Genomic DNA, 22,114 nt, shown 5'->3' with positions numbered 1-22,114 from the left:
AGTATTGTTTGCATTGCCATTTAAAAAAACCACAACAATCCGATAAGGTAGAACAAGGGCTGCATTGGGTGTTCAAGTGTTACCGTTTCCTGAGTGAAGAGCAGGTCTACAAAAGAATGTGGTTAACAGACATCAGTGGAGTATAGTGTAAACCATAATGCTTGTTAAAGCAATTTAAACATTATTAAAAAACAGCCAGACACAATACCAATAAATCATTTACAGAGCTTTATTTAATAAAACAATATTTACATTTCATGTGCAAGACAAATTTCCAGTCTCTTGGTTTCACTTCCTTCTGAACTGAAATAGGTCCCTAGGATATTTGGTATTTATTTATTTATTTATTTTTGAAGCCATGTAAATACTACAATTTTTTCACAGATCGAACTACTCATTTATTGTACTACATTGTTCAACCCTGCCATTTCAAACATGTAGCTGACTTGCTTAACGTCTGAAATAAGACCAGCAGATGAATCATGATTAAAGATTAAATTTACCATATTTAAAAAAAACTAATTGCACATAATATACAATAAAAAGATGAACCAACATGATCCACATTTTGCTCCTGTGCCTGCAAGTTTTTGCAAGAAAGTAACCTTTTTAAATTTGGAATGAATGCTTCATTTAAAACATGGTAAAACACAATAAAAACAGTTAAGATCACACAGAGACATGCCGTGGTGTTTTTATTACAAATACCAATACCTAGAACTGGGTTTTCTTGAAAAGGCATTAAGACCGTATTTCAGGATCACGGTTGTCTTGAAACATAGGCACTTAGTGTCCTGAAACTAAACCTGGGCTGCATATAGGGTACTGTATTTATTGTCTTTAACCATTTACTCTTGAATCTGTACTGGTTAATATTTCAAACAATGACCCCACACATTAAAAACAGGAGATGACAATCTTAAAGAAAAAAACAAAAAAAACCTCTCATCTAATATGTAAATAATAAATACACAGTGGTATCAGATTTCAGCCAATATGTGCACAATAATCACTTGCCATCAATTAAAACCATATACTTTTGGTACCCAACAAACCCACTGAATATCAAAGACTCAGTTACACAAAGTGTGGACAAAATAGAAGACGAAAGAAACTGTGCAAAAATCACTATTGCAGTATTTTCTATATCTATGCAGGAACATTGAGTGCAGTAATTTATAAAACACATTAAAACGAGTGTCACATGTTTACAAAAATATTGGGGGGGGGGCAAGGACTGGACGGCGACAGAGACCAAAAAAAACACCACATTGTGGAATGAGAACTATGAACACACATTATGCCGAAAACATGTTTCAGTGAGTTGTTTTAACTTGCATTGCTAGTAGAAAATATATTTAAAACTAGTCGTAACCTATCTCAGAACTGAACATTAAACTGCAGGTGAATCTGTAGAGTATTATACCATGGGCCTGAATGAGTAACAGAGCATCAGATTGTGCGATACGCAGTGCGCTTTTATATCCTGTTTGTAATGAGAAAGAAAGCCACAAGAACAAATGTATGCCCTTTATGAGGTTGCTGTATTACAGATAGTCAGACACTACTGGCATGACATGAAATGTTCTTAACTGGTCCACCGTTTAAACTCGTACAAGCCATCAGATTCCTAAATGAAAAACAAAAAATGACTCCTGAAAGCTACTGTTTGTTGGATAAACTGACTGAAGACTTTGTTTGAAGATCAATCAGCCTGTGGAATGTAAAAACTCTCAATTGCTTTTATGGATGCCAGGGGAACATGACAGTTGTCTTTCCCAATTCCAGTGATTGAAATATCTGAGGGCCACAGTATTTAAAAGCAGTGCTTTTAAATGAGGTGTGATTATGCTGTCAGATGGATGTACTGGGTCATAACCATTTTCAATATATATACCTACTGATTTTCTCTGCCAGTCTATTGCACTTTACATCAATAATAAAACAGCAATCCTTCACCAGTATGTGCTGCCACATAGGCAGATTTCACTACTGCACTATTAAATACCATAATCTCATTTAAATTAGCAGAAACAATGCACAAACCATACCATATACAAAACGATATTTTACAGAGCAAAATGTACAATATTCCAAATGACCAGAATCACAGTAAATAATAAAATACTCCGCATTCATCCAATATGAGAATAATTAAATTGTTTTTAGATATCAAATCACAACAAAAAGCATAATTACCAGTAGCAGAATGAAAAGTGCAAAGAGCGATCCAGCAAATACAGTTTTGCAAATAAGCATTTTATGTTTTGAAATAATCTCTTTTGCAGTTATTATTCAGTTTAGCACTTTGGGGTTTAGTTTAAGGCTTCAGAAAAGCACATTTCCAGGATCAAATTGGACTGGTGTAAAATACATTCCAGTTAATTTAATACACGAGTCAGGCCCCTGTGCAACCATTTTTCAATCGATTACTGTATGGTAAGCAAACTAGTACTTGAGCAGTGCAGAAACCAACTCTGTAACAAATTACATTATAACAAAATGCCCAAAGGACAAGGCAGTTTATTGAGGAACTGGTACCTGTGGCTAATATGTGGGGATTTTTAAGAATAAAAACTTTTTCCATTGTACTTAAGATATCTGCACTGGGTTAAGATGCTGGATAAGATTTTTAAGGCTTTAGTCCTTAGTAGAATTAGCGCAAAAGTTCAGGTTAAAGTCAACTCCAGTGTAAAGACTAGGAAACAAGCTCTCTGACGGAGGTTCTTCACAGTTTACAATGCATACACTTGGGTGCAGGGCCTGCCTTTTCTCCTTGTTTTGCTAGAGTGTGTATCACAGAAAATGTCTGTGTGTGCCTCAGCGCTTTAGTACAGGACTTCCACGCTCCTGTTCTCGGTTGTCTTTCTGCAATGCCAAAAGTACCTGGGGGGGGGGGGATTAAAAAATATTATCAATCTATATATATATATATATATATATATATATATATATATATATATATATATATATACACACACATATATATACACACACACACACACACACACACACACACACGAACACAAACAAACAAGTAAGCATTGCCTTAAGGGGACGGCTGCTTAAATACTGGGGAACAGTCCAGATCAAGTGGTTTAAGTATCGCAAAGGAAAATAAATAGTTTGGCTCAAAGCAGCTTGTACAAGTATAGTTTTTACAGAAGGGTGCATTTCCTGACTGGCTGATTAAATTATTATGTACTGGCACTGGGCCAGTGAGGTAAAACATTAACAGAATTGTAAAAAAAAAAAAAAAAAAAAAAAGCTACTGGCAAGCAATCATATTGTGCGTCTACTGTATTGTTGCTCTGTGTACCAATAAATAATTCTCAAAGTACCTGAGCCCATTTCTTGTTTCTGCTTTGCATCTGAATAGCAGCAATGGCTGTGAACAGTTCCTCAGCAAGGATGTCCTCCGGTAGTTTCGTCAGGAACTGGGCATTGTGGATGAAGTCCATTTTGGTCAAAATGTCCTCATAAAGCTTCAAGATGCCCAGGGCTGTGTGAAATAGAAACTCATCCCCATCCCTGCAAAAAACATCCCAGACACGGCAGGCCAGGTCCAGGGGTAATGACTTGCTGTACAGGGTGAAGATCCTGTACAAAACATAGTTGAGAAATTAGCATCTAGTGCCATGGAATCTGAAATTCCAACAAGTTAAACATTATTGGACGACAAGTGGAATTTCTCTGTGATTCACTTTCATTATTAGGATTCCAAATCTTGTTACCCTGTGATATAAGCATGGTGGGAGCATTGACCTTGTTAAAACCAGGACTTTCATCAAGGAAAGACCAAGCACAATCAGAAGCATAAAATCCTCAACTCTGTCTTGGATCTTATTCACATCCTCCTTGTACAGTTGATGCACCCTGTATGTACGGTAAAGGTTATAAACCACATCTCTAATTCTACTGAAGGCATTATCTTGTCAAACTGTACCACCAAAGCTCCTGACAGTAAGCAAGTCAAACCACCACAAGGTGTCAGTAACAACATGTGCAAGAGATCTCCATGTTATTTTGTGCTAAATAACAAATGCAGACTCTTATTTTTGTCAGAGAGTTGAACCCATTTTCCCAGTCTCTGGGAACATGCACCCCCCAGTGTGGGTTAATGATGTTTTTCACTGCAGCAGCTATTACTGTACAAATATTCTTAGAAAAAGTTAAAAAAAAGGTCTTTAAAAGGTCAAAGTTATCTGTTGCTTCAAAAAATATCTGCAGTGCCGGTTTCTCCTGTTTGGCTACTATTAATTACAGCACTCTACTGAAGCAACGTGACTGAGGCTGGCTTCATCTTCTACTGAAGCTTTGTCTGAGGCTGGCCTCAACTTATAACAGAGCTTTGACTGAGGCTGTGCTCATCTTCTAATAGAGCTTTGACTGAGGCTGTGCTCATCTTCTAATAGAGCTTTGACTGAGGCTGGCCTTATCTTCTAACGAGCTTTGACTGACGCTGGCCTCATCTTATAACAGAGCTTTGATTGAGACTGGGCTCATCTTCTAATAGAAGCTCTGACTCAGGCTGGCCTCATCTTCTAATAGAGCTCTGACTGAGCTGGCCTCATCTTCTAATAGAGCTTTGACTGAGGCTGGCCTAATCTTTTCATGGCTATGACCTCCCCCTAGTTTACAATGGTTGCTTTTTCCTTTAGTAAACTACTTTAAAGTCCTTCCTTAAATGGGATACTCTGAATACAACACTATATAGTTTTGTTCCATATGACTAAATAATCAAAACTTTAAGAAATAAGAAAAAGACATATTTACTTACCAGTCTATTAAGTAAATATCTGGAGTTAAATTGTTTTTCTTAAAATGTTCAAACAACTTTGGTAGATTTTCTTCAAAAAACACCTCAAAAGCTGCAAAATATGTCAACATCTGAAAAATAAAACAAAAGGATTTGTGATATCTGGAGGAGTTGTGAATCAATTCATTCAGCCTGTCCTTGTACAATAGAATAGATCTGAAAACTTCTAATGAAATGTCTTGATCACACACAGAGGAACATATTGAAATACACCAGAATACTCACAAGGCTATGGTCCACTCGAAAGAATGCCATCTGACAAGGTTTATTCAAAAGGTTGGCAAAAGCGATGAAGGCATCAGCAGTATCCAGGTTAAGGATCAACACGGCCGCGATGAAGGACATTCCCTGCACCTAGATAGGTAAGAGTTACAAAAAGAAAAAGCTTCACTTGAGTGGAATCATTATTATTTACTTTAATGCTAGTAATATTCAGTACATGCCTCACCTTGTTGTTATATACTAGACTTGTAGAACTCGAGTCACATTTTTTGTGACTCGGAGATATTAACGACGAGTTCTTTATTTTCTATTACACACGTAACATTAGTTACTAGGAAACTGTGCACAATAAAAACCCACCTAACAAAACATTATCCAATCACTGGTTAGACCTGTTGTCTTTCCAACTAATCATAGTAAGAATAACGGTGGACTTCGAGAATTCGCCCTATGTATAATTAATGGAAAATGTACCCATGGAAAACAACCATCAGATTGCAAATATACCAAAATCTGACAGTGTACCACTTTCTGGCATCTCACAAGTTAAGTTTTGGTACGCATACCACTTTCCAACACTACACCGGCTCTCTAGCCCAGATCACGGCTTCTATCAAAGTGAAAAACAACGTCCACAAACTTGAACTTGAAGCTTACCTATAAACTTCAGTTACATTCAAACAGTATTCCAATTCCAAAAGAAGACGATAGTGACAGACAAGTTGAAAAGGCACGCAAATAGAATAAATCTAGCTATAAAAAAATAATCATTTTTTTTGTATTTTTATTTGTGCATTTTTCCTGAGTGATATAAAACAACATCCATTAGGTAAACTGTTCCCCCATTAGTTTAATGAAAATTGATTTGAGTTTGTTTGAAGGACTCGACTACAAGTCTGTTATATACACACACGCACACAATTTCACACTCAGTTTTCTAGCAATTGTCTCCTTGTATAAAACACAAATATGAAATGCTGCACGCAGTTGTATTTTACCATCAATATTTTTAATAAAGAAAACGCTTACATAGCCCACGTCAGGTCTGTAACAGGTGTAAGCTCCCAGTATGCTGTGCAGCATGTCATGGTAAGGACCTCCCTTAAAAAAAAAAAAAAAAAAAGTCTCATTTTATTTATTATCCAGCAGTCCCTTTCTTATTTTTCAGAACTTAATTTGTTAAAATAGTTGCACTGGTTACACTAAGAGACCATCAAGACTTAATAACAAATTATAAACTAAAACAAAGAAATAGGATGTAAAGAATATAAAAACAGATTACCACAACTGTATGTTTAACACAAACACAAGTGCAGTTACAAATAGCAGCCTACCTTCTGGAAAATACAGAGATTTGGAAATGTTCGTGAAATGTCTAATTTTATAACTTCCAAACTTGCTTCTCTGTCTGCTAACGATATTCCAGGGTCTAAAAACAAACAAATAAATGTATTTAAAACTTTTCATTTTATAACTGGCTGGCACCAGGTCAAATAAACTCAGAAACTGTAAAGCAATCATCACTTGCCATGTATTGCACTAAGGGCTGCTATGAACCAATTTTTTTAGATTTAATTCCCCCCCCCCCATACATAAGATACATAATAAAATCCAACCACAGATGCACACATGATTAGCGATATAAATGCTAAAAAAATGCATCCTTCTGCCACTAATTAAAAGTGGTATGTTTCAACCACATTATATTTCACATGGTTGCATTTTTTGTTTTGCTTCCCTGAGCTACAGTTAATGTGAAATAGGATTCAAGCAGGGAGGAGACGTTACAAAGTGAAAAACCAATAAAGGGTTTGTTTCTGGTGAAGTAGACTACACAAAAGGGTACAATAAGAAACAATTCAATAAAAAGTTAAATAATATTTTAGTACAGGGCTAAAAACATGATCCCCCAGCAGTTTGCACCATTCCTGGTTTTACTATGTCTAAAAAGGCACACTTAAGCTTATTACCTATACATTGTGGCTAATCAAGCTTGTATTACAACCTGAAACCGGCGATTCTGCTATGCAATAGGAGTCTTATTCCCACCCATCAGTATTACAATTGAATACAATTAAATAAACATTGATTAATACAGTACCTTCGTTTTCTGTTTCTGGACCAGCATTTGGCATGGATTTCCACTTTTCTCTTGCTCGTGCCAGACAGATATCATACAGTTCTGAAAACATGATCAGAAAAATACTAAGAGTGAGAGCTAGGAAACAAGAGCATGCACAGCAACACTGCAGAGTCAAGGCACAGACCACTCGATAAATATCCTTTACCATAGGAACACTGAGGACATGGTGCTCCCCAGAGTCAATCTGACCGTTTGGAAGTAGTAATCTTTGTAACAAGAAACCAAATCAACCCAGGATTATGTAGAAAACAATCCAGGACAAGTTCTATTCAATAAGTTATACACTTATCTGTCTGGTTTTATTAACAGCCAGATAATATACATTTTAATGTGTTGTTATACGCACACACTGACATATTAAATAAAAATACAGAGCTGATACCCTATGCACTGATACCTCTTGTATTAATCCAGTGTCAATCATCTTTTTTTTTTTTTTAATATTCATTTCAGATAAGTAACATGCCAAATGGTCTGTATTTTTTATGTAATCACATTGCCAATGACATACACACCCTAGAAGCAAGTATTTGGACCTAGTCTATCCCAAAATCCCTGTACCAGATTTGATGCTCAGATGACTGTCTAAATATGGAATCGGTCTTGTGTGTAAACATGTCACCTATCCTACCTATCTTAACAGATGTTAAAAATGAAATTAACATTTTCTTTTATTAAAATGAACCCAGTTTCATGCACAGGAACCCTCTATTAACAGTTATATTTAGAACACGGAAATACTAATGGTTTACAAGTTAATCCTAATTCCAAGTAAACTGTCCTATCACTGCAGCTTTACCTTCGAGACCTGAATAAAAATTCTATCAATGTTTGTGGAACCAGATGTAATTTATGACTTCTTGCAATGGTACCTGGTTGTCTGTTGTGTTTATAGCGGGCAGGAGCTAAATAGCCAAATGTGGATGAAGCAGTTCCCCAGCTCTTCTGATATTGTCGCTAAGAAAAGAGTCCTGCTTATTCTATATATATCTATAGGTATTAAATTGTAAGGATGCAACTTATCTGGGATCATGTGCATCTGGCAGCAAGTCTGTGCCTCAATGTGTAATTGGATACACCACTCCTTCCTCAGTACTTTGCCATGCTGCAACGTGATACTTGATTTACATTATTAAGTGCCAATATCACCCCTGACCTAGAAAACGCTCAGCTCTCCCACAGTCCTTTTAGGCACAATATCATGCAATAACTCAAGCTCAAAAGAACAAGCACATTAATTTAATATAAAACACTTATTTAACTACTTGGAGGACCGCACACACCCACTCTAGTTTTCCTTCTGTAATCATTCTGAAAAACATCATACTACTAAAAACATATTCATGCTCAACTCAAGATTTATATGGAATCCATTCATTGTCCATTTCACTCTGAAACAGCCCATTGAACTGGAGGCCTTTATTTAAACCAGTTTTCCTAGACTGCCAGCGGATATACCGTGGGTGATGTTTAACTCATTGCCAACTGCCAGGCTCCACACCTTCCCTCTCACACTGGGGGGCACACCCTGCCACCACAGCTCCCGCACCTTACGAGAACTGCACCTAAAACAAACAAAGAACAACCTGGTTTAACCCAAGCAGAGCTGGTCTGTAAAGCAGAGGCTTTTACCTCTTACTACTTAATACATTACCAAAGCAGATCAAGGACCTACAACCAAATGCACGGCTTCAAAATCTCTTTCCCCTTATGTCATTTAAGAGATTTAATTGTGGGCAGAGAGTCTGTGAATTTCAAGTTTTATAGTTTTTACACACGGTATATATATATAAAATAAATATAAAAACTAACAGGTATACTGTACATGTATTTTAATAACATAACATGAGAAAGGTTACAAATAAGGGGAGGCCATTCGGCCCATCTTGCCCATTTGGTTGTTAGTAGCTTATTAATCCCAGAATCTCATCAAGCAGCTTCTTGAAGGATCCCAGGGTGTCAGCTTCAACAACATTACTGGGGAGTTGGTTCCAGAGCCCCACAATTCTCTGTGTAAAAAAAAAGTGCCTCCTATTTTCTGTTCTGAATGCTCTTTTATCTAATCCCCTGGTCCTTGTTTATTTTTTCAGGTCGAAAAAGTCCCTTTGGTCGACATTGTCAATACCTTTTAGAATTTTGAATGCTTGAATCAGATCAATACATAGTCTTCTTTGTTCAAGACCCCTTTGTTCAAGACTTCAATTATTCTAGCCTGTCTGTATATGACATGCCTTTTAAACCCGGAATAATTCTGGTTGCTCTTCTTTGCACTCTTTCTAAAGCAGCAATATCCTTTTTGTAGCGAGGTGACCAGAACTGAACAACTGGTAACAAACAATTTCAGTAAATTCAAGAGCCTATTGTAGCTGCAGCTCATTGTTTTAGTTACCATGTACACTAATCTGTCACATATCTGCCCTAACTGTTTATCCACCATGATTATGCTCTCCAGCAGCGTCACCCACAACTATATGCTAATACAAAATGACTACAGGAAAGTAAAAGCAAGTTGTGCTTACAATTTTCTTTTTCCCCTTTGTAAACCTCTGCATTGTGCTAATGTGTAAATTACCTGACACTAATGTAAGTGTATACTGCACTGTGGCAGGGTAAGATCCCTGCATGTGGAGGGGTTTTTGCGTAAATGTGTATTGTAAATAGTGTGTATTTATTGTAATTAATAAAGTATCTGGCACTCTTAGGAGAGCCTGTCTGCTGTGTGTGATTACCAGGTGTGGAATCTAATCAGCAGGTAGGTGTGTTCCAGCAGGGTCTCAGGTATAAAAAAGGTTCAATCTATTCACCCCAGGGCTGCTGCAAAACCAAAGCCAACTGGGTTAAAGCAGCTGAAATTTGAGTGAGTGAGAGAGAGAGAGAACCAGAATTAGGGTTGGATACCGAAGAGTGAGTAAGCAAGTCAAAGCCACTGACACCTGGGCGAGTAGCCAGAGTTTGTTTATTATTGAAGAGAGAAGAATAGTTCAGAGATTGTAGATCCCACCAAAGCTTTTGTACACTGTGTTGTATGTGCTGCCATTGCTGGTAGTGTCATGTGAGCTGTTCAGTGTGTTGATTTGTAAATAAATCCTTTTCGCCTGCGGGGCATCTCAACTTCAACACAACCATTAATACCCTGTATCTTTCTAAACAAGGGACTTAGGCGAGCTCCCTAATAAAAACTGAATCTCAAAACAATAATTGTGTGAATATAGTAATTGTTATAGCTGTGTATAATGGTATTTAAAACAGGATTTTTTTATCTGACTTTTTACATATCCACACTTACTCTGGTCCCACTGCAGCCAGACATGCAACACGTTTTTATTTACTGGAAACTTAAATGATGCTTATAGGACATAGCCTCGCTGGTTTGGGCAGCTCAACACAATGGTATAAATGAAAAGTGAAATTAAAACCAATGAGAAAGTGAGCAATACAAACACAGTAATTCCAAAAGATCATGAATGTCTTCGTTTTCATTACAGTTTTGACACACACCTCTTGCACACAAACTTCAGCCTTAAATAATGTTCAGTTTCCATGTGCAATGAGTCCTCTTTCACAGTGTGTGTATCAGGGGGGCCAAACCGCAGTATGTGGCTCAGAGTGTCAGGAGGTTTGGCCAGCCCTGCTCTATATTATAACCCATTTCAGTTAAAATCAGAAATCAAGTGTGTTTGCATCACTGCACCCACCCATACTAAAAACAGAGAAACATCAGGATAACAGACAGTAAATCTTCTGTATTTGTTTACATATAAACACTTGGCAGTCCTTTTTCCAAAACACTAAGTAATCTCATAGTTAAAAAATCAATAAATAAATATAGTTACTGTTTGCAGCCTGATCAGTTGTATTCAGTGCTTTTACCTAACCTCATTCTGAAATATATCTTGCATGCATTCAAATCCAAGGACAAGGTGAATTGCAGAGTTACAAATTAGTGTTGCAAAGCAAATGCAAACCTGGGCATGATGATAGTAACTACCTGAATTTAGCTGGTTTAAAAAAAATACTCTCTTTTCCATTCAATTTTTACCTCCTTCAAATGATATTGAAATGCTGTATTTTTGGAGATGAAGTTTAAGATATAAACGGTGGCCAATGAGAAATTAATTAAAATCACTGTAGCCTAACTTACATTGTTTCCCAGTTTGGCAGGATTTCTTGGCTCCAGGTCATAGCAGCATTTCCGATGCTTTCTTCCAGTTTGCATCTTTCTTCCAGTTGTTTCTTCCTTTTCTGTGCTTCCTTTATCTCTGTAATTGAGAATCAACCCTTATAAAACAAAAATACCAATTCCAACCTGGCGCTAGAGTGAAAAAAAGGGACCAAAAGGTTTTACATTATTTATTTATTTTTTACTACTAGTGTTGCATGATTAGACAGGATACTAGTTACCCATTTTTCTGTAGCTCTGTCAATCACAGCAAGTGCATAATCACTTTAGATCGGGTCATAACTAGTGTATCTAATTTATTACTTTTATTGGAGATGGCAATGGGAATACATTTGGTGTCTCAATTCTGCCCATGCATTGTTTTATTTACGTATCAACTTTCTAGGGATTTTCTCTGTAACAGAGATCCGCTGGCATCCATCAATTTAAAAACCACTGAACTACAAACTGCTACATTTTGTTTTTCTTAAATATCATTGTTATGATGAAAAGAAATGAAGGAACCTCGTTTCTTGGCCTGGGCCACCATCTCTTCATACTGCTGTCTGTGCTTCTGAGCTTCTTCTGCAGGCTTGGCAGGGAGGTTCCTGGAAGACACACGGCTCATTATTAAACTTTAATATTAAAATAGTAAGTGGCACAGTGTGTGAACTCGCTTCCTGCTTCCTGTGGCTCTCTATCTTGGGGGTATGGTCAACGTCTTATCCTGTGCTTGGACTCACGTACATTTTGATAGATACAGAATCCGGAATCCGATTGCCAGACATAGCGTTACAAATTATATCATTAATCCCCAAGAGAAAATAAGCCCTTATTTTCAAAATGTAATATTTCTGAAGGATTCTAAAACTGGAGTTCTGAATCTCTTTAGGTTGTGTGAATTTACAGTAGATATAAGTAAGTCTCCTCCCCCCGCCCCCACCCACCCATGATAAAAGGCACTATCGAAATATAAATTATATTATAATTGCCTTGTGAATCCATTGTAAAGCAGCCTCCTTATCTAAATGATAAACAAACTAAGCTGAGCACGTGTGGAGTAACAATTTACTGCTCCTGTTTATCATAAACAAACAAAACCCAATCTGCACACAACTGGCCAGCAAGGAAGCCCCTTTAACTAAACAGTAACAATTAATGCACAGGATCGTCCTTCAGGATTTGAATAACTGACTGCACTGTGAAGCAGATTATCAGTCTTGGAACATTGAAAGCTTGCTGGAGTGATAAGTCTCTAGAGAAGCCGCCTATCAGCTAGATTTATTTCAATTCCGCATTTTCTGTTTTTTTTTTTCTCCCCCATTAACATTAACAATTCCCAGCCTAAAAACAACTTACACCGCTCTCTTTTTATATTTTAAACACCTTAAATAAACTGAATTAGCCCTTTAACCACTACAAACAATTGCAGTAAATGTAAAACTTGTGTTGAAGAGCCTTATTTTATTCTTGTTATGAATATGAAAGCATGCATGTACTGCAAAGCTATGGCCAAAAGTTTTGCATTGAAATACTGTACTGCTAGGATGGCTTCCGGTAGATTTTTGAGATATTAATTTTAAAAGAAAAATAAAATCACTATCTCAATCCTAAAATTCTAGGCGATGTAAAACTTTTGGCCATAGCTGTATACACAAGCTGATAAAATGCAACTGTAAATCTCATGCGGCATGTTCAATTTTATTTATATATGGAATTTGGGGTGGTCCTGCTTTTGGTGCCTTTTACCACATATAGTTTTATAATATTACAAATCATTGTGTCTGGTGTACCAAGTACTGTAAGTGAAACTGAATTTCCAATTTCCTTGTCAAAGTAGAAACACATAACTATTTTAGTCTGATAATGATTTAAAGAATGTCCATACAAAGTGTCATCACAGTTGAAGAAACTTTTCTAGATGTATGTAAAAACTGAGCGTGACTTATGGGAAGAGAGAGAGAGGTCTATAAACAGGGTGGCTCCATCTATACCAACATATTAGATGTGTGTGTGTGTGTGTGTGTGTGTGTGTAATTTATATATATATATATATAATTACATATATACATACTGCTGTGCAAAGGTCTTGTTGCATTTGTCTTCTCTGATGCATTATGAGCATCAACAATTTACTCAAAGCCTCCACTGGTGTTTTCTACTATTATAACAACCTTTACTTGCATAAAAAACACGGAGTGAAATAGCTTGCATCACTCGATTTTCAAGGTGTGGTATCCGAAGCATAACCATCAAGTACAGAGAAACATCATCTGTAAGTGGCAAACGCAGGACTGGAAAACCCAAAAAGCTGTCTAACAAGGATGAGTAATACTTGAAGATAATATCCTTAAGGAATAGAAAGAAGACAAGCATTGAATTGACAACAGAACTGGCAGAAGGCACAGGTGTCGTTGTCTATCAAATAACAGTCCAAAGTTCACTCCTGAAATCAGGACTTAAAGGATGTGTTGCAGTAAGAATACCTCTTAAGAAAGGGGAAAAAGAAGGCTAAAATATGCACAAGAACACCGAAATTGGACAATGGAACAGTGGTGCTTTGGACTGTTGATGGATAAATATATAACTAAATACATAAACAGAGATGGATTTGTTTAATATAGAAGAGGAACTGCTCCCCATCTGACAGCTGTGCCACAGAGACTGTGGAAATGCTCCCAGTAGCATGAGCTCTATTATTTATGGTGATTTAGGGACCTACTGTGTGACCTTGGATTTTCCAAGCAGGCTTTTCAATGAGGACTGAAAACAATCCTCTGTATAACATAGCACAGGAGGCCTCAAAGTTTCTAACAAAGTACTGTGTTCCAAATTCTAGCAGGGGAAGTAAAATACAATTGAATGGGTTACAAGAAAACGTCATGAAGAGGGTTTATTGTAGATTTTAAACCAGCTTGTTTCAATATTCATCTGATGCCTCTGGAAGTTTAACTGTGGTCTGCCTGTCATTTACTAATTTACAGTCATTGAAAATCATCTTTCAGAGGTAGTTTAGATACAGCTCTGCACACAATGGCATACCGTCTTAAATACACTTACGCTGGTCTGTCTTCAAGGATAAGGGCAGTTGTTGAGAGTGGCTCGCAGTGCAGATTCTTCCTCACACTTTGCTTCGAAGGGGAACTGTGAGGTCGTCCAGTTCTTTCTTCGTATTCCTGGAAAGTTACATGCACATAACATTGATTAAATATACATTTACCTTACACAGTCGTCACCACAGCAAGTGCACTCTGCCTTACTTCCATTCAACATATTTGTTTGAAAATTAAATTGGATCATTTTTTTTTTTTTTATATTTAACCTCCACCAACCCCATTGGAGGTGGTGGGTGGGGGTTGGTTTTTGTTTTTTAGTAGGGGTGGGGTGGTGTCCTCTTAAGATCCAACTTTGAGAAAAGTGAGAACAGAGGATGGGCATCTGTTTCAAGGACTTACTTCAAAATACAACAGCCAAGTTTGCACCTGATTGTTAAAGTGCAAGGGGATGCATATTGGATTTACAGCACCATTCTATTAGCACAAGAAGATTTTAAAGCAAGTATGGCTGACGCTCTGTATTCTGCGTGCACACTCCAGCAGAAGAAAATAAATCTAAAAATGCTCTTACTTTTCCTGAGCTAGTCAAGCTGTGCATAATAAAAATGGCGCTACCAACATGCCTTCAGTTCAGGCTGCCAAGTTAAACCAGCCTGATGCAAAGTCAATATAGCGCTACAGTACTCCAAAGCCATTGGACCATGGTAACACAACATGCTACTGAATATAGAAGCATCTTACAGGACCCTACAATAAAAATCTGAACAGTAGATGCACATCGGCAGGCTTATACAAGAGCACACCTTGTCTTTTAATCTGCAGTAGTTTACATAGCTCCCACTTCTAATGTATTGTTTAAGTAGACTGGTGAATGAATAATAATTCGATGGTAAATGCAACCATTACTACCTCTTGGAGACACCAGCTGTCAGAGATGAATTAGCAATGAGATGCAAAGATTTTTAAAAAATTGCAGCACGCTTTGCAAGGGATCAGACACAATGCTCGTTTGCGTATTAGGTAATAACGAGTTTCTTGCAATCAATACTTAATGATTTCAAAAGCGTCTTTCTCGGAAATCAGCAGCAATTTTGAAAACTTTTATATACCATTTCTATTAGCTGGTTAACTGCAAAACAAACGAGGATTCCCAGTTATGTAAAAAGATACAAATCTAAAGTCACATGTGGCCGGCCATCTTAAGTACATGATTGAAAAAGCTTTAATGCAGTATGCATTAGCTGAAGCTCGGCTGGAATGCTTCCACTTCAAAACTAGTCCCCCGGAGACTGTCACTAAAGTAAACATAATAGCAGCATACGCTTCTTAAATTCTGACATAAACCAAGCAGTCCATAACATTCAATCATCTCAGGGCTGGATACTCAGCATAATTTAAAATTAAGGTCAAATGAAATTAACTTAAATCAATTCTACTAGGGATATAACTTATTTAGTTATTTATTTTATGTTGTCGATCTATAGTTTGATATTTTGAACATCCTCATTGTCTTGATGCTGCAAACTAGACATATTTGACAGTTGGCGTAGCAATGAGCCCTACACATACACACACACACTATATATATATAATAAAATCAGGCTTATTTTCAGTAACAGGCTGGTGGCAGGTATACAACAATTTGTGAGGTAAACCATACAATATTTTAGACATGCCTCTCATAACAAGCAAGATATTTCAAAAGCTCTGGAATCCACTACCAAATCGGACCAATTGCAACAAGAAAAACAAATAAATCAATAAATAGAAATCTTCTTTTCAGTAAATACCTGCATTAGATTGTCTTAAAAAAGGTCAAACTACAAAAGATTGACAAGCCCCTACAAAATAACCATTGTTTGTTTTGAATACAAATTGCCTAGCGGCCAGGCAATTACTTTGCACTGCAACCAAATCTAAGCTTAAGAGCAATGCAAACTACTCAACATGCACAAATAATGAGCTGCATGAGGGTTGCAATGAGCACCGCCTGTGCATCGGGGTACTTAGCGGCCGCACTTACAGCCCACAGGTGAGGTGAGTTAGGAGCATAGAGAGCAGTAGGTGCTGTATGACATTTGTGGAGCATGAAAATCAAAGCAAAAATAAATAAATGTCAGAGGAAGGGCAGCAAAGTCCTCTTGGAACATGGAAAATAAATGTTTTCTGAGCAGAAGCTGCAAGTCCTTACTGATGAGGTCACTCCGCATGAAATTCAGGTTATGTGGAAACACCTCAGCCAACATCAGTTATGCTGCTGCGATCAAAAGTGAAACTCACAATGCAGTACAGGCATGCAGCAGAAACAGGAGGGCCGCCGTCCACATCACAGCTGACACAACGCTGGAGAGGCCAGCGGAGAGGACAATCCATCCCAAACAAAGAGACCCTGGGTTTGAATATGCAGGGTCTTCTCAGTCTTGCCCTTCTCCTCCGAAGGTTTTTCTGCCTGTCCTCAACAAGACCAAGCATTGCTGCATCAGGAAGTGTACCACAGCAACCATCCTGAGGCCAATGACAGGTCTCTGAAGGTGCTTTCAAACAGCTCTTAATTACTCGCTTCTACAATGGTTTGCAACGTGTACGAGGAGGTGCAAAGTTTTTGGAGGGTCAGCAATTGCCCATATGCAAGACAAATTCCTTCCGTCTGATAATGTTTGCGCCTGCTTAGTATTCCAGATCCCCGCCCAGGTTTTTTTTATTCATTTGAATACATTTCAATATCATTTAAATTTAGTGAATGATGGCAAAGTGCTAATTTCATAGGGGATGCAGAATGACACGTGAAAAAACCATTCTTTGCATATGCCACATTTTTAGTAACCACTAAAGTCCTACTTTACACCAGTTTATCATGTTTTTTGGCAGCAATATGGGCGTTTTGCAGCACTTTGCACGTATCCTTACAATCAGCCCCACAGTGTTAACAGTATACTACATATTATACTGTGAATAACTAAAAGCATAAATGATGCTACAACACAAAAAAGCACAGTAGTGAAACCAAATAATATTTGAGTACATCCAGCATACACAAAATCTTTCATACACAATATTTCAAGCAGTGAATAAAGACTGATGAATGTCTCCTTTTGAAATCCTTCCCAGAAGTCACAACAGCCTTGAGATGTGCACTTACCATGAAAGCAGCCGTTCCTTAAAGACTACAGCACACCTGACATCATCAGCGAGGCCCAGCTCAGCATCAGTTCAGAGCCTGCTTCTTCTATTGTGTGTTTATTTCATACAGCCTCCCCCCCACCCCCCCCAACTCCTTCTGGTATTAGTCACTGCTTCACAGAAGAGAAACTCCAGCAGTCATAATAAATCGTATGCAGATAAGACTTATCCAAATCAGTTCCTTCTGATTTCTTTGGTAATGCCTTCTGGCTTCCTAGGGTGAAGAGCTCAGCGAATTAGCCTGCCAGAATGCCTCCTGGGTGTCACTCAGCCGGTGACGCGGCTCTGCAGCACACAGATGGATTAAACCATTGTCTTGATTAATCCCCTCTTGGTACACCTTTTAGGATTGCCCGAAAGGGAATGGTGCTCTTAGAAAGGGTCACTTAATTTATGAAATACACTGCCTTGCACCAAAACTATGTTTTCTAGGACCATTTGAACAGAACAGTAAAACAAAAACACATTAGAATACCAGCTGTATAATTAGAAAACCAAACTGTTCCTTAACTACTACTTGCTCTAGATATGACAACTGTAGATAGATAGGGGGTTACACAACCGAGTCACAAAAGCACAGAAACTTGGTCAGACGTGTTTCTCTGACTCTTGCCAATGCTTTCCTGCAGATGTTAATGAATCTGTCTATTGTAAATTGAACCACATTTTACAGTTGGATAGGAATAGGACACAGGGGTCTATGTGATGCAACTTGCTCCCATGGGGCTCCCAGAAAGGTTAATAGCAAAGACTACAAGGCAAAAGAGCCTTATATTTGCTATGCTTATCTATGGAATTTGTTTGTGCAGATTTACAGTCTCACATGCATGATGAAGTTAGTTTACACGGTTAAAATGGTTTCCTGAAAGGTTCAACTATTCCTTTAGAAAAGATAAACCACCATCATTGTCCTACACTTGATTTTTTTTAAATATATTGGCAGTCCCTGCTGAAGAAACTTTTTTTGTATTGTAAATGGATATGGTAGCACTCCACCTGTGGAATTTCTTGAAATATTTTTTCTGGTTTTAAAAGATAGGATAATGATGTATTCAGGAATACCAAGGTTTTTAGTGCACAAGGGATTTGATTGGGTAAATAGGTAAATGCTCACTCCTAATTAATCATTATTTTTCAGGTATCACTGCAATTGGGACACCTTGTTAATTCATTAATTTACATATATTTGACATAGGCGATTTCCTATTTAGAGATGCTCTCCTCCAGACAGAATACAAGCCCCTCTACTGTATCCCTGCTGTGTTAAAATATTTAACCGTCACTCTGGGCAATTTAGAATACAGAACATAACTTTTTTTCTTTCAGCGTCACTATCTGTATTGTCAAACAGTCTAAACTGTCAAAAGGAACATATGCGAGTTTAATTAAGTTTTGTTAATGGATCTCTCCTGTTGCTAGGCAATTATAACTCAAGCTATGTTCTTGTCTGCTGTGTGCTCTGCCAAAACTTGTAAATTCAGCTAAACTCCCTATGACACTGATGCACTCAGTTACCGCATCAATCAGACAAGCGTCTGCCTGCAGAGGCTTAGATTAGCACTAGACTCTCTGGGACTGGAATATCAGGATGGGTATATGGATTTGTTAACAGAATAATGTAATTCTATAGGATGCCAAGCATAAACTAAACATGACTCATACTATATTGTGTATCCAAAAATGTTTACTATTCAATAGTAACATTTGCAGACATCTGACGACAGTTTTTCTGGCACAGCTACTGTACACCATTTGAGTCCTTGCTAACAGTCTAAATAATGACTGAAGGTCGTTGAAACAGTCCCCAATACTGGAGGAAACCCTGGTCGTTCTACCACTTGTCTTGCAGCAGGAAGCTCCCCAAGGGTTTGAATATTTACGCACCAGAATATTTGAATTTAAAATCAATAAAACAATGTTGTGCTATTTTATGATCCATGTTATTTCTGTGTTTAATGGTTACATTTCTAGTGATACCATAGAAGCCCAATAAACAGTACATCACCAAGTTGAAAAAGAAGCTGTCTTTATTCAACGCATGTAAGTCTTAATAGAAGAGATTGGACAGGAAAAGGCCCAGGAATAGTACCAGTGGTCTACTAATGAAGCACATAGAAAATTCAACTAGGCCTCCAATTACTTGCTATTGCTTTAAAAAAAAAAAAAAAAAAAAAAAAAAAAAAAACTACTATATGGATTGTAATGGATTGTAAAAAAAAAAATTTATTTTTTTTTTTTTCCCTGCACAATATCCCCCCCCCCCCCCCTCCCCCATTTAGAAATTTAAAGTTGTGACCAATTCCATTTAAAAACTAAAATCCAGAATCAATCCTTTAATTTGAAAGAAATATACAAAATGGGCAATTTTTATATACAGTACTACGTTATGCAATATTATTTTTTCCTTTAATGGTTTCTGCAACATCTTACAGGTTTTAATGCACAGACATTACTGTTCTTCTGTTTTAATAAACCCTTGCTATTCTGGGAAAGTGTAAAACTTTAGACATGCAGCACATGAATGAAACAGCACAGTTTAACCTCCTGCTTTCTTTTTTTCATTGTCTGTGGTATTACTGTATAGTACACTATACTGCAGGGCGTATCAAACTCGGTCCTTGGGACCCACTGTCTGCTGGTTTTTATACCAACCGGCCTCTCAGTTACTTAACTAGACCCTTAATTGAAGTGATAATTTGCTTAATTAGAACTTTTTACTTGTTTTCACCTCTTAACAGTCGTATATTTCAAGTGAGCTATAACATTTTATAATCCACTTGAACTGCAACTGTTTAAGAGCTGAAAACAAGTAAAAAAGTCTAATTAAGCAAATTATAAGCACAGCACCCCTAGTTCTAGCACCCTTGAATTTGTTGTTTGGTGTACGTTTTGGCAAATTTGGTGGCAGCCAGTTTGATAGTAAAATTTATCACAGCAACTTCTGCTTCCTGAAGTTGAAGTGGGTTTGGCTCCTGATGATATATGCCAAGTGTCAGATCAATCACTTCACTGGTTTGCAAGAAGTTTTCAAAAGGTTTCTTAAAAAAAAAAAAATTAAAAAAATGCAAAGGGCCAATTTGTTTAAGGTCAACAGCATTTTTTGTGTTGATACAGTGACAGGGATGATGGTTGTGAAATTTGGAGTTAGTCAAGTAAACCGTTTGTCAACAGAGGCAGTTTTAAATGTAAGACGTAAATGTACGTCTGGCGGCTATATTGTTTCACCATTTGGACATATCTGTATTCTGTTGTCACCGAGACAATGCCTATCAAGTTAGAAGTTTGTTGATCAATTGGCTTTCAAATAAAACAGTTTGCTGTTAGGGGCGTGTTTCGGTAAAATTTGTGGCAGCCATTTTCATAGTAAACTTTATCGCAGCAACTTCTGCTTCGCAAACTTGAAGTGGGTTTCGTTGCTGATGACATATGCAAAGTCAACCGAAGAAGATTTTGAAAGGTTTTTAGGAAATTCATCAGACTGCCATCTTACTTCACGCATAAACACCATTTTTGAAAAAGTCAATTGTATTGACACAGGGAGGATGCTTGTCAACTTTGGAATTAATTGTTCAACTGAAGCGGTTTTAAATTTAAGAACGAAATGTAGGTCTGGCCGCCATCTTAGATCATGAAAGAACACAATTTTTCCATATCTGAATTGCACTGTCCCCGGGATCATGCCTACCAAGTTAGGAGTTAGTTGGTTAAACAGTGTGCAAACAGAAGCATTTTGAGCACATCAACGTAATCTGGCAACAAAATTTAAATCAGCAAAAAAGGAGAGGAAGGAGCGCCATGTGACATTCCTGGATTTGGCTAATGCATATGGTTCAGTGCCACATGAACTTCTTTGGGCAACATTTGATTTTTTCAGCTTACCGATGACAATAATAAACTAAGTGAAAGCCTACTTTGGAGACTTACAATTTAGTTTTTCAACATCAGAATTCAGCACTACGTGGCAATGCCTAGAAGTTGGAATAATGGCAGGATGTACCATTTCTCCACTGGCTTTTACCATGGCAATGGAAGTAATTATTAGGGCTTCAAAATGGGTAGTGGGAGGAGAGCGCTTGGCTTCTGGAATGCGACTACCACCAATTCGAGCATACATGGATGACATGACAACAATGACTACAACCGGAGCCTGCACTAATCGGTTATTGGGCAAATGAACCAATAACACTGAATGGGCACGAATGCAACTCAAGCCCACTAAATCAAGGAGCACCTCTATAATTAAAGGTAAATTAGCAGATAAAAGGTTCTACATTAATGGTGAGGCAATACCAACAATGTCTGAGAAGCCAGTGAAAATGGCTAGGGAGATGGTATGACAGGGATCTAAAGGACACAGTTCGTGTGGGAGAAGTTAGACAGCAAGCAGTGGAAGGGTTGAAGAGCATAGACAGCAGGCAAACTGAAACTCTGGTGCTTTCAGTGTGGTCTACTGCCAAGACTGCTGTGGCCACTGACTGTGTACGAGGTTTCCTTGACAACAGTTGAGAAGCTGGAAGCTTTAATCAGTTCATACG

At 37.6% G+C, this 22,114-nt stretch overlaps 1 protein-coding gene across 6 annotated transcripts in view; it reads right to left on the bottom strand.

Moving 5' to 3' along the window:
• Window positions 1-242: 242 nt before the first annotated feature.
• tbc1d14 (TBC1 domain family, member 14) overlaps window positions 243-22,114 on the bottom strand; it is a 54,501-nt gene continuing 32,629 nt past the window's right edge. For 3 of the 6 annotated variants that reach the window (XM_041276591.1, XM_041276574.1, XM_041276598.1), the window contains 11 exons: window positions 14,404-14,519; window positions 11,869-11,951; window positions 11,326-11,443; window positions 8,643-8,749; window positions 7,143-7,223; window positions 6,376-6,470; window positions 6,071-6,142; window positions 5,045-5,173; window positions 4,781-4,890; window positions 3,342-3,600; window positions 243-2,886 (listed from right to left, as the gene is read on the bottom strand). In XM_041276591.1, the coding sequence (XP_041132525.1) occupies window positions 2,821-2,886; window positions 3,342-3,600; window positions 4,781-4,890; window positions 5,045-5,173; window positions 6,071-6,142; window positions 6,376-6,470; window positions 7,143-7,223; window positions 8,643-8,749; window positions 11,326-11,443; window positions 11,869-11,951; window positions 14,404-14,519 (1,236 nt within the window). In that variant the 3' untranslated portion in view covers window positions 243-2,820. Of the gene's footprint in view, window positions 2,887-3,332; window positions 3,601-4,780; window positions 4,891-5,044; window positions 5,174-6,070; window positions 6,143-6,375; window positions 6,471-7,142; window positions 7,224-8,642; window positions 8,750-11,325; window positions 11,444-11,868; window positions 11,952-14,403; window positions 14,520-16,679; window positions 16,774-17,538; window positions 17,616-22,114 lie in introns of those variants that run through there. The other 3 variants (XM_041276617.1, XM_041276607.1, XM_041276583.1) reach the window with 3 other exon arrangements.

The sequence above is a fragment of the Polyodon spathula genome, chromosome 2, assembly GCF_017654505.1.
Source record: "Polyodon spathula isolate WHYD16114869_AA chromosome 2, ASM1765450v1, whole genome shotgun sequence".
Lineage (NCBI taxonomy): Eukaryota > Metazoa > Chordata > Actinopteri > Acipenseriformes > Polyodontidae > Polyodon > Polyodon spathula.
The sequence above is the reverse complement of the archived record's forward strand: the minus strand, read 5'-3'. Positions and strand labels throughout refer to the sequence as shown.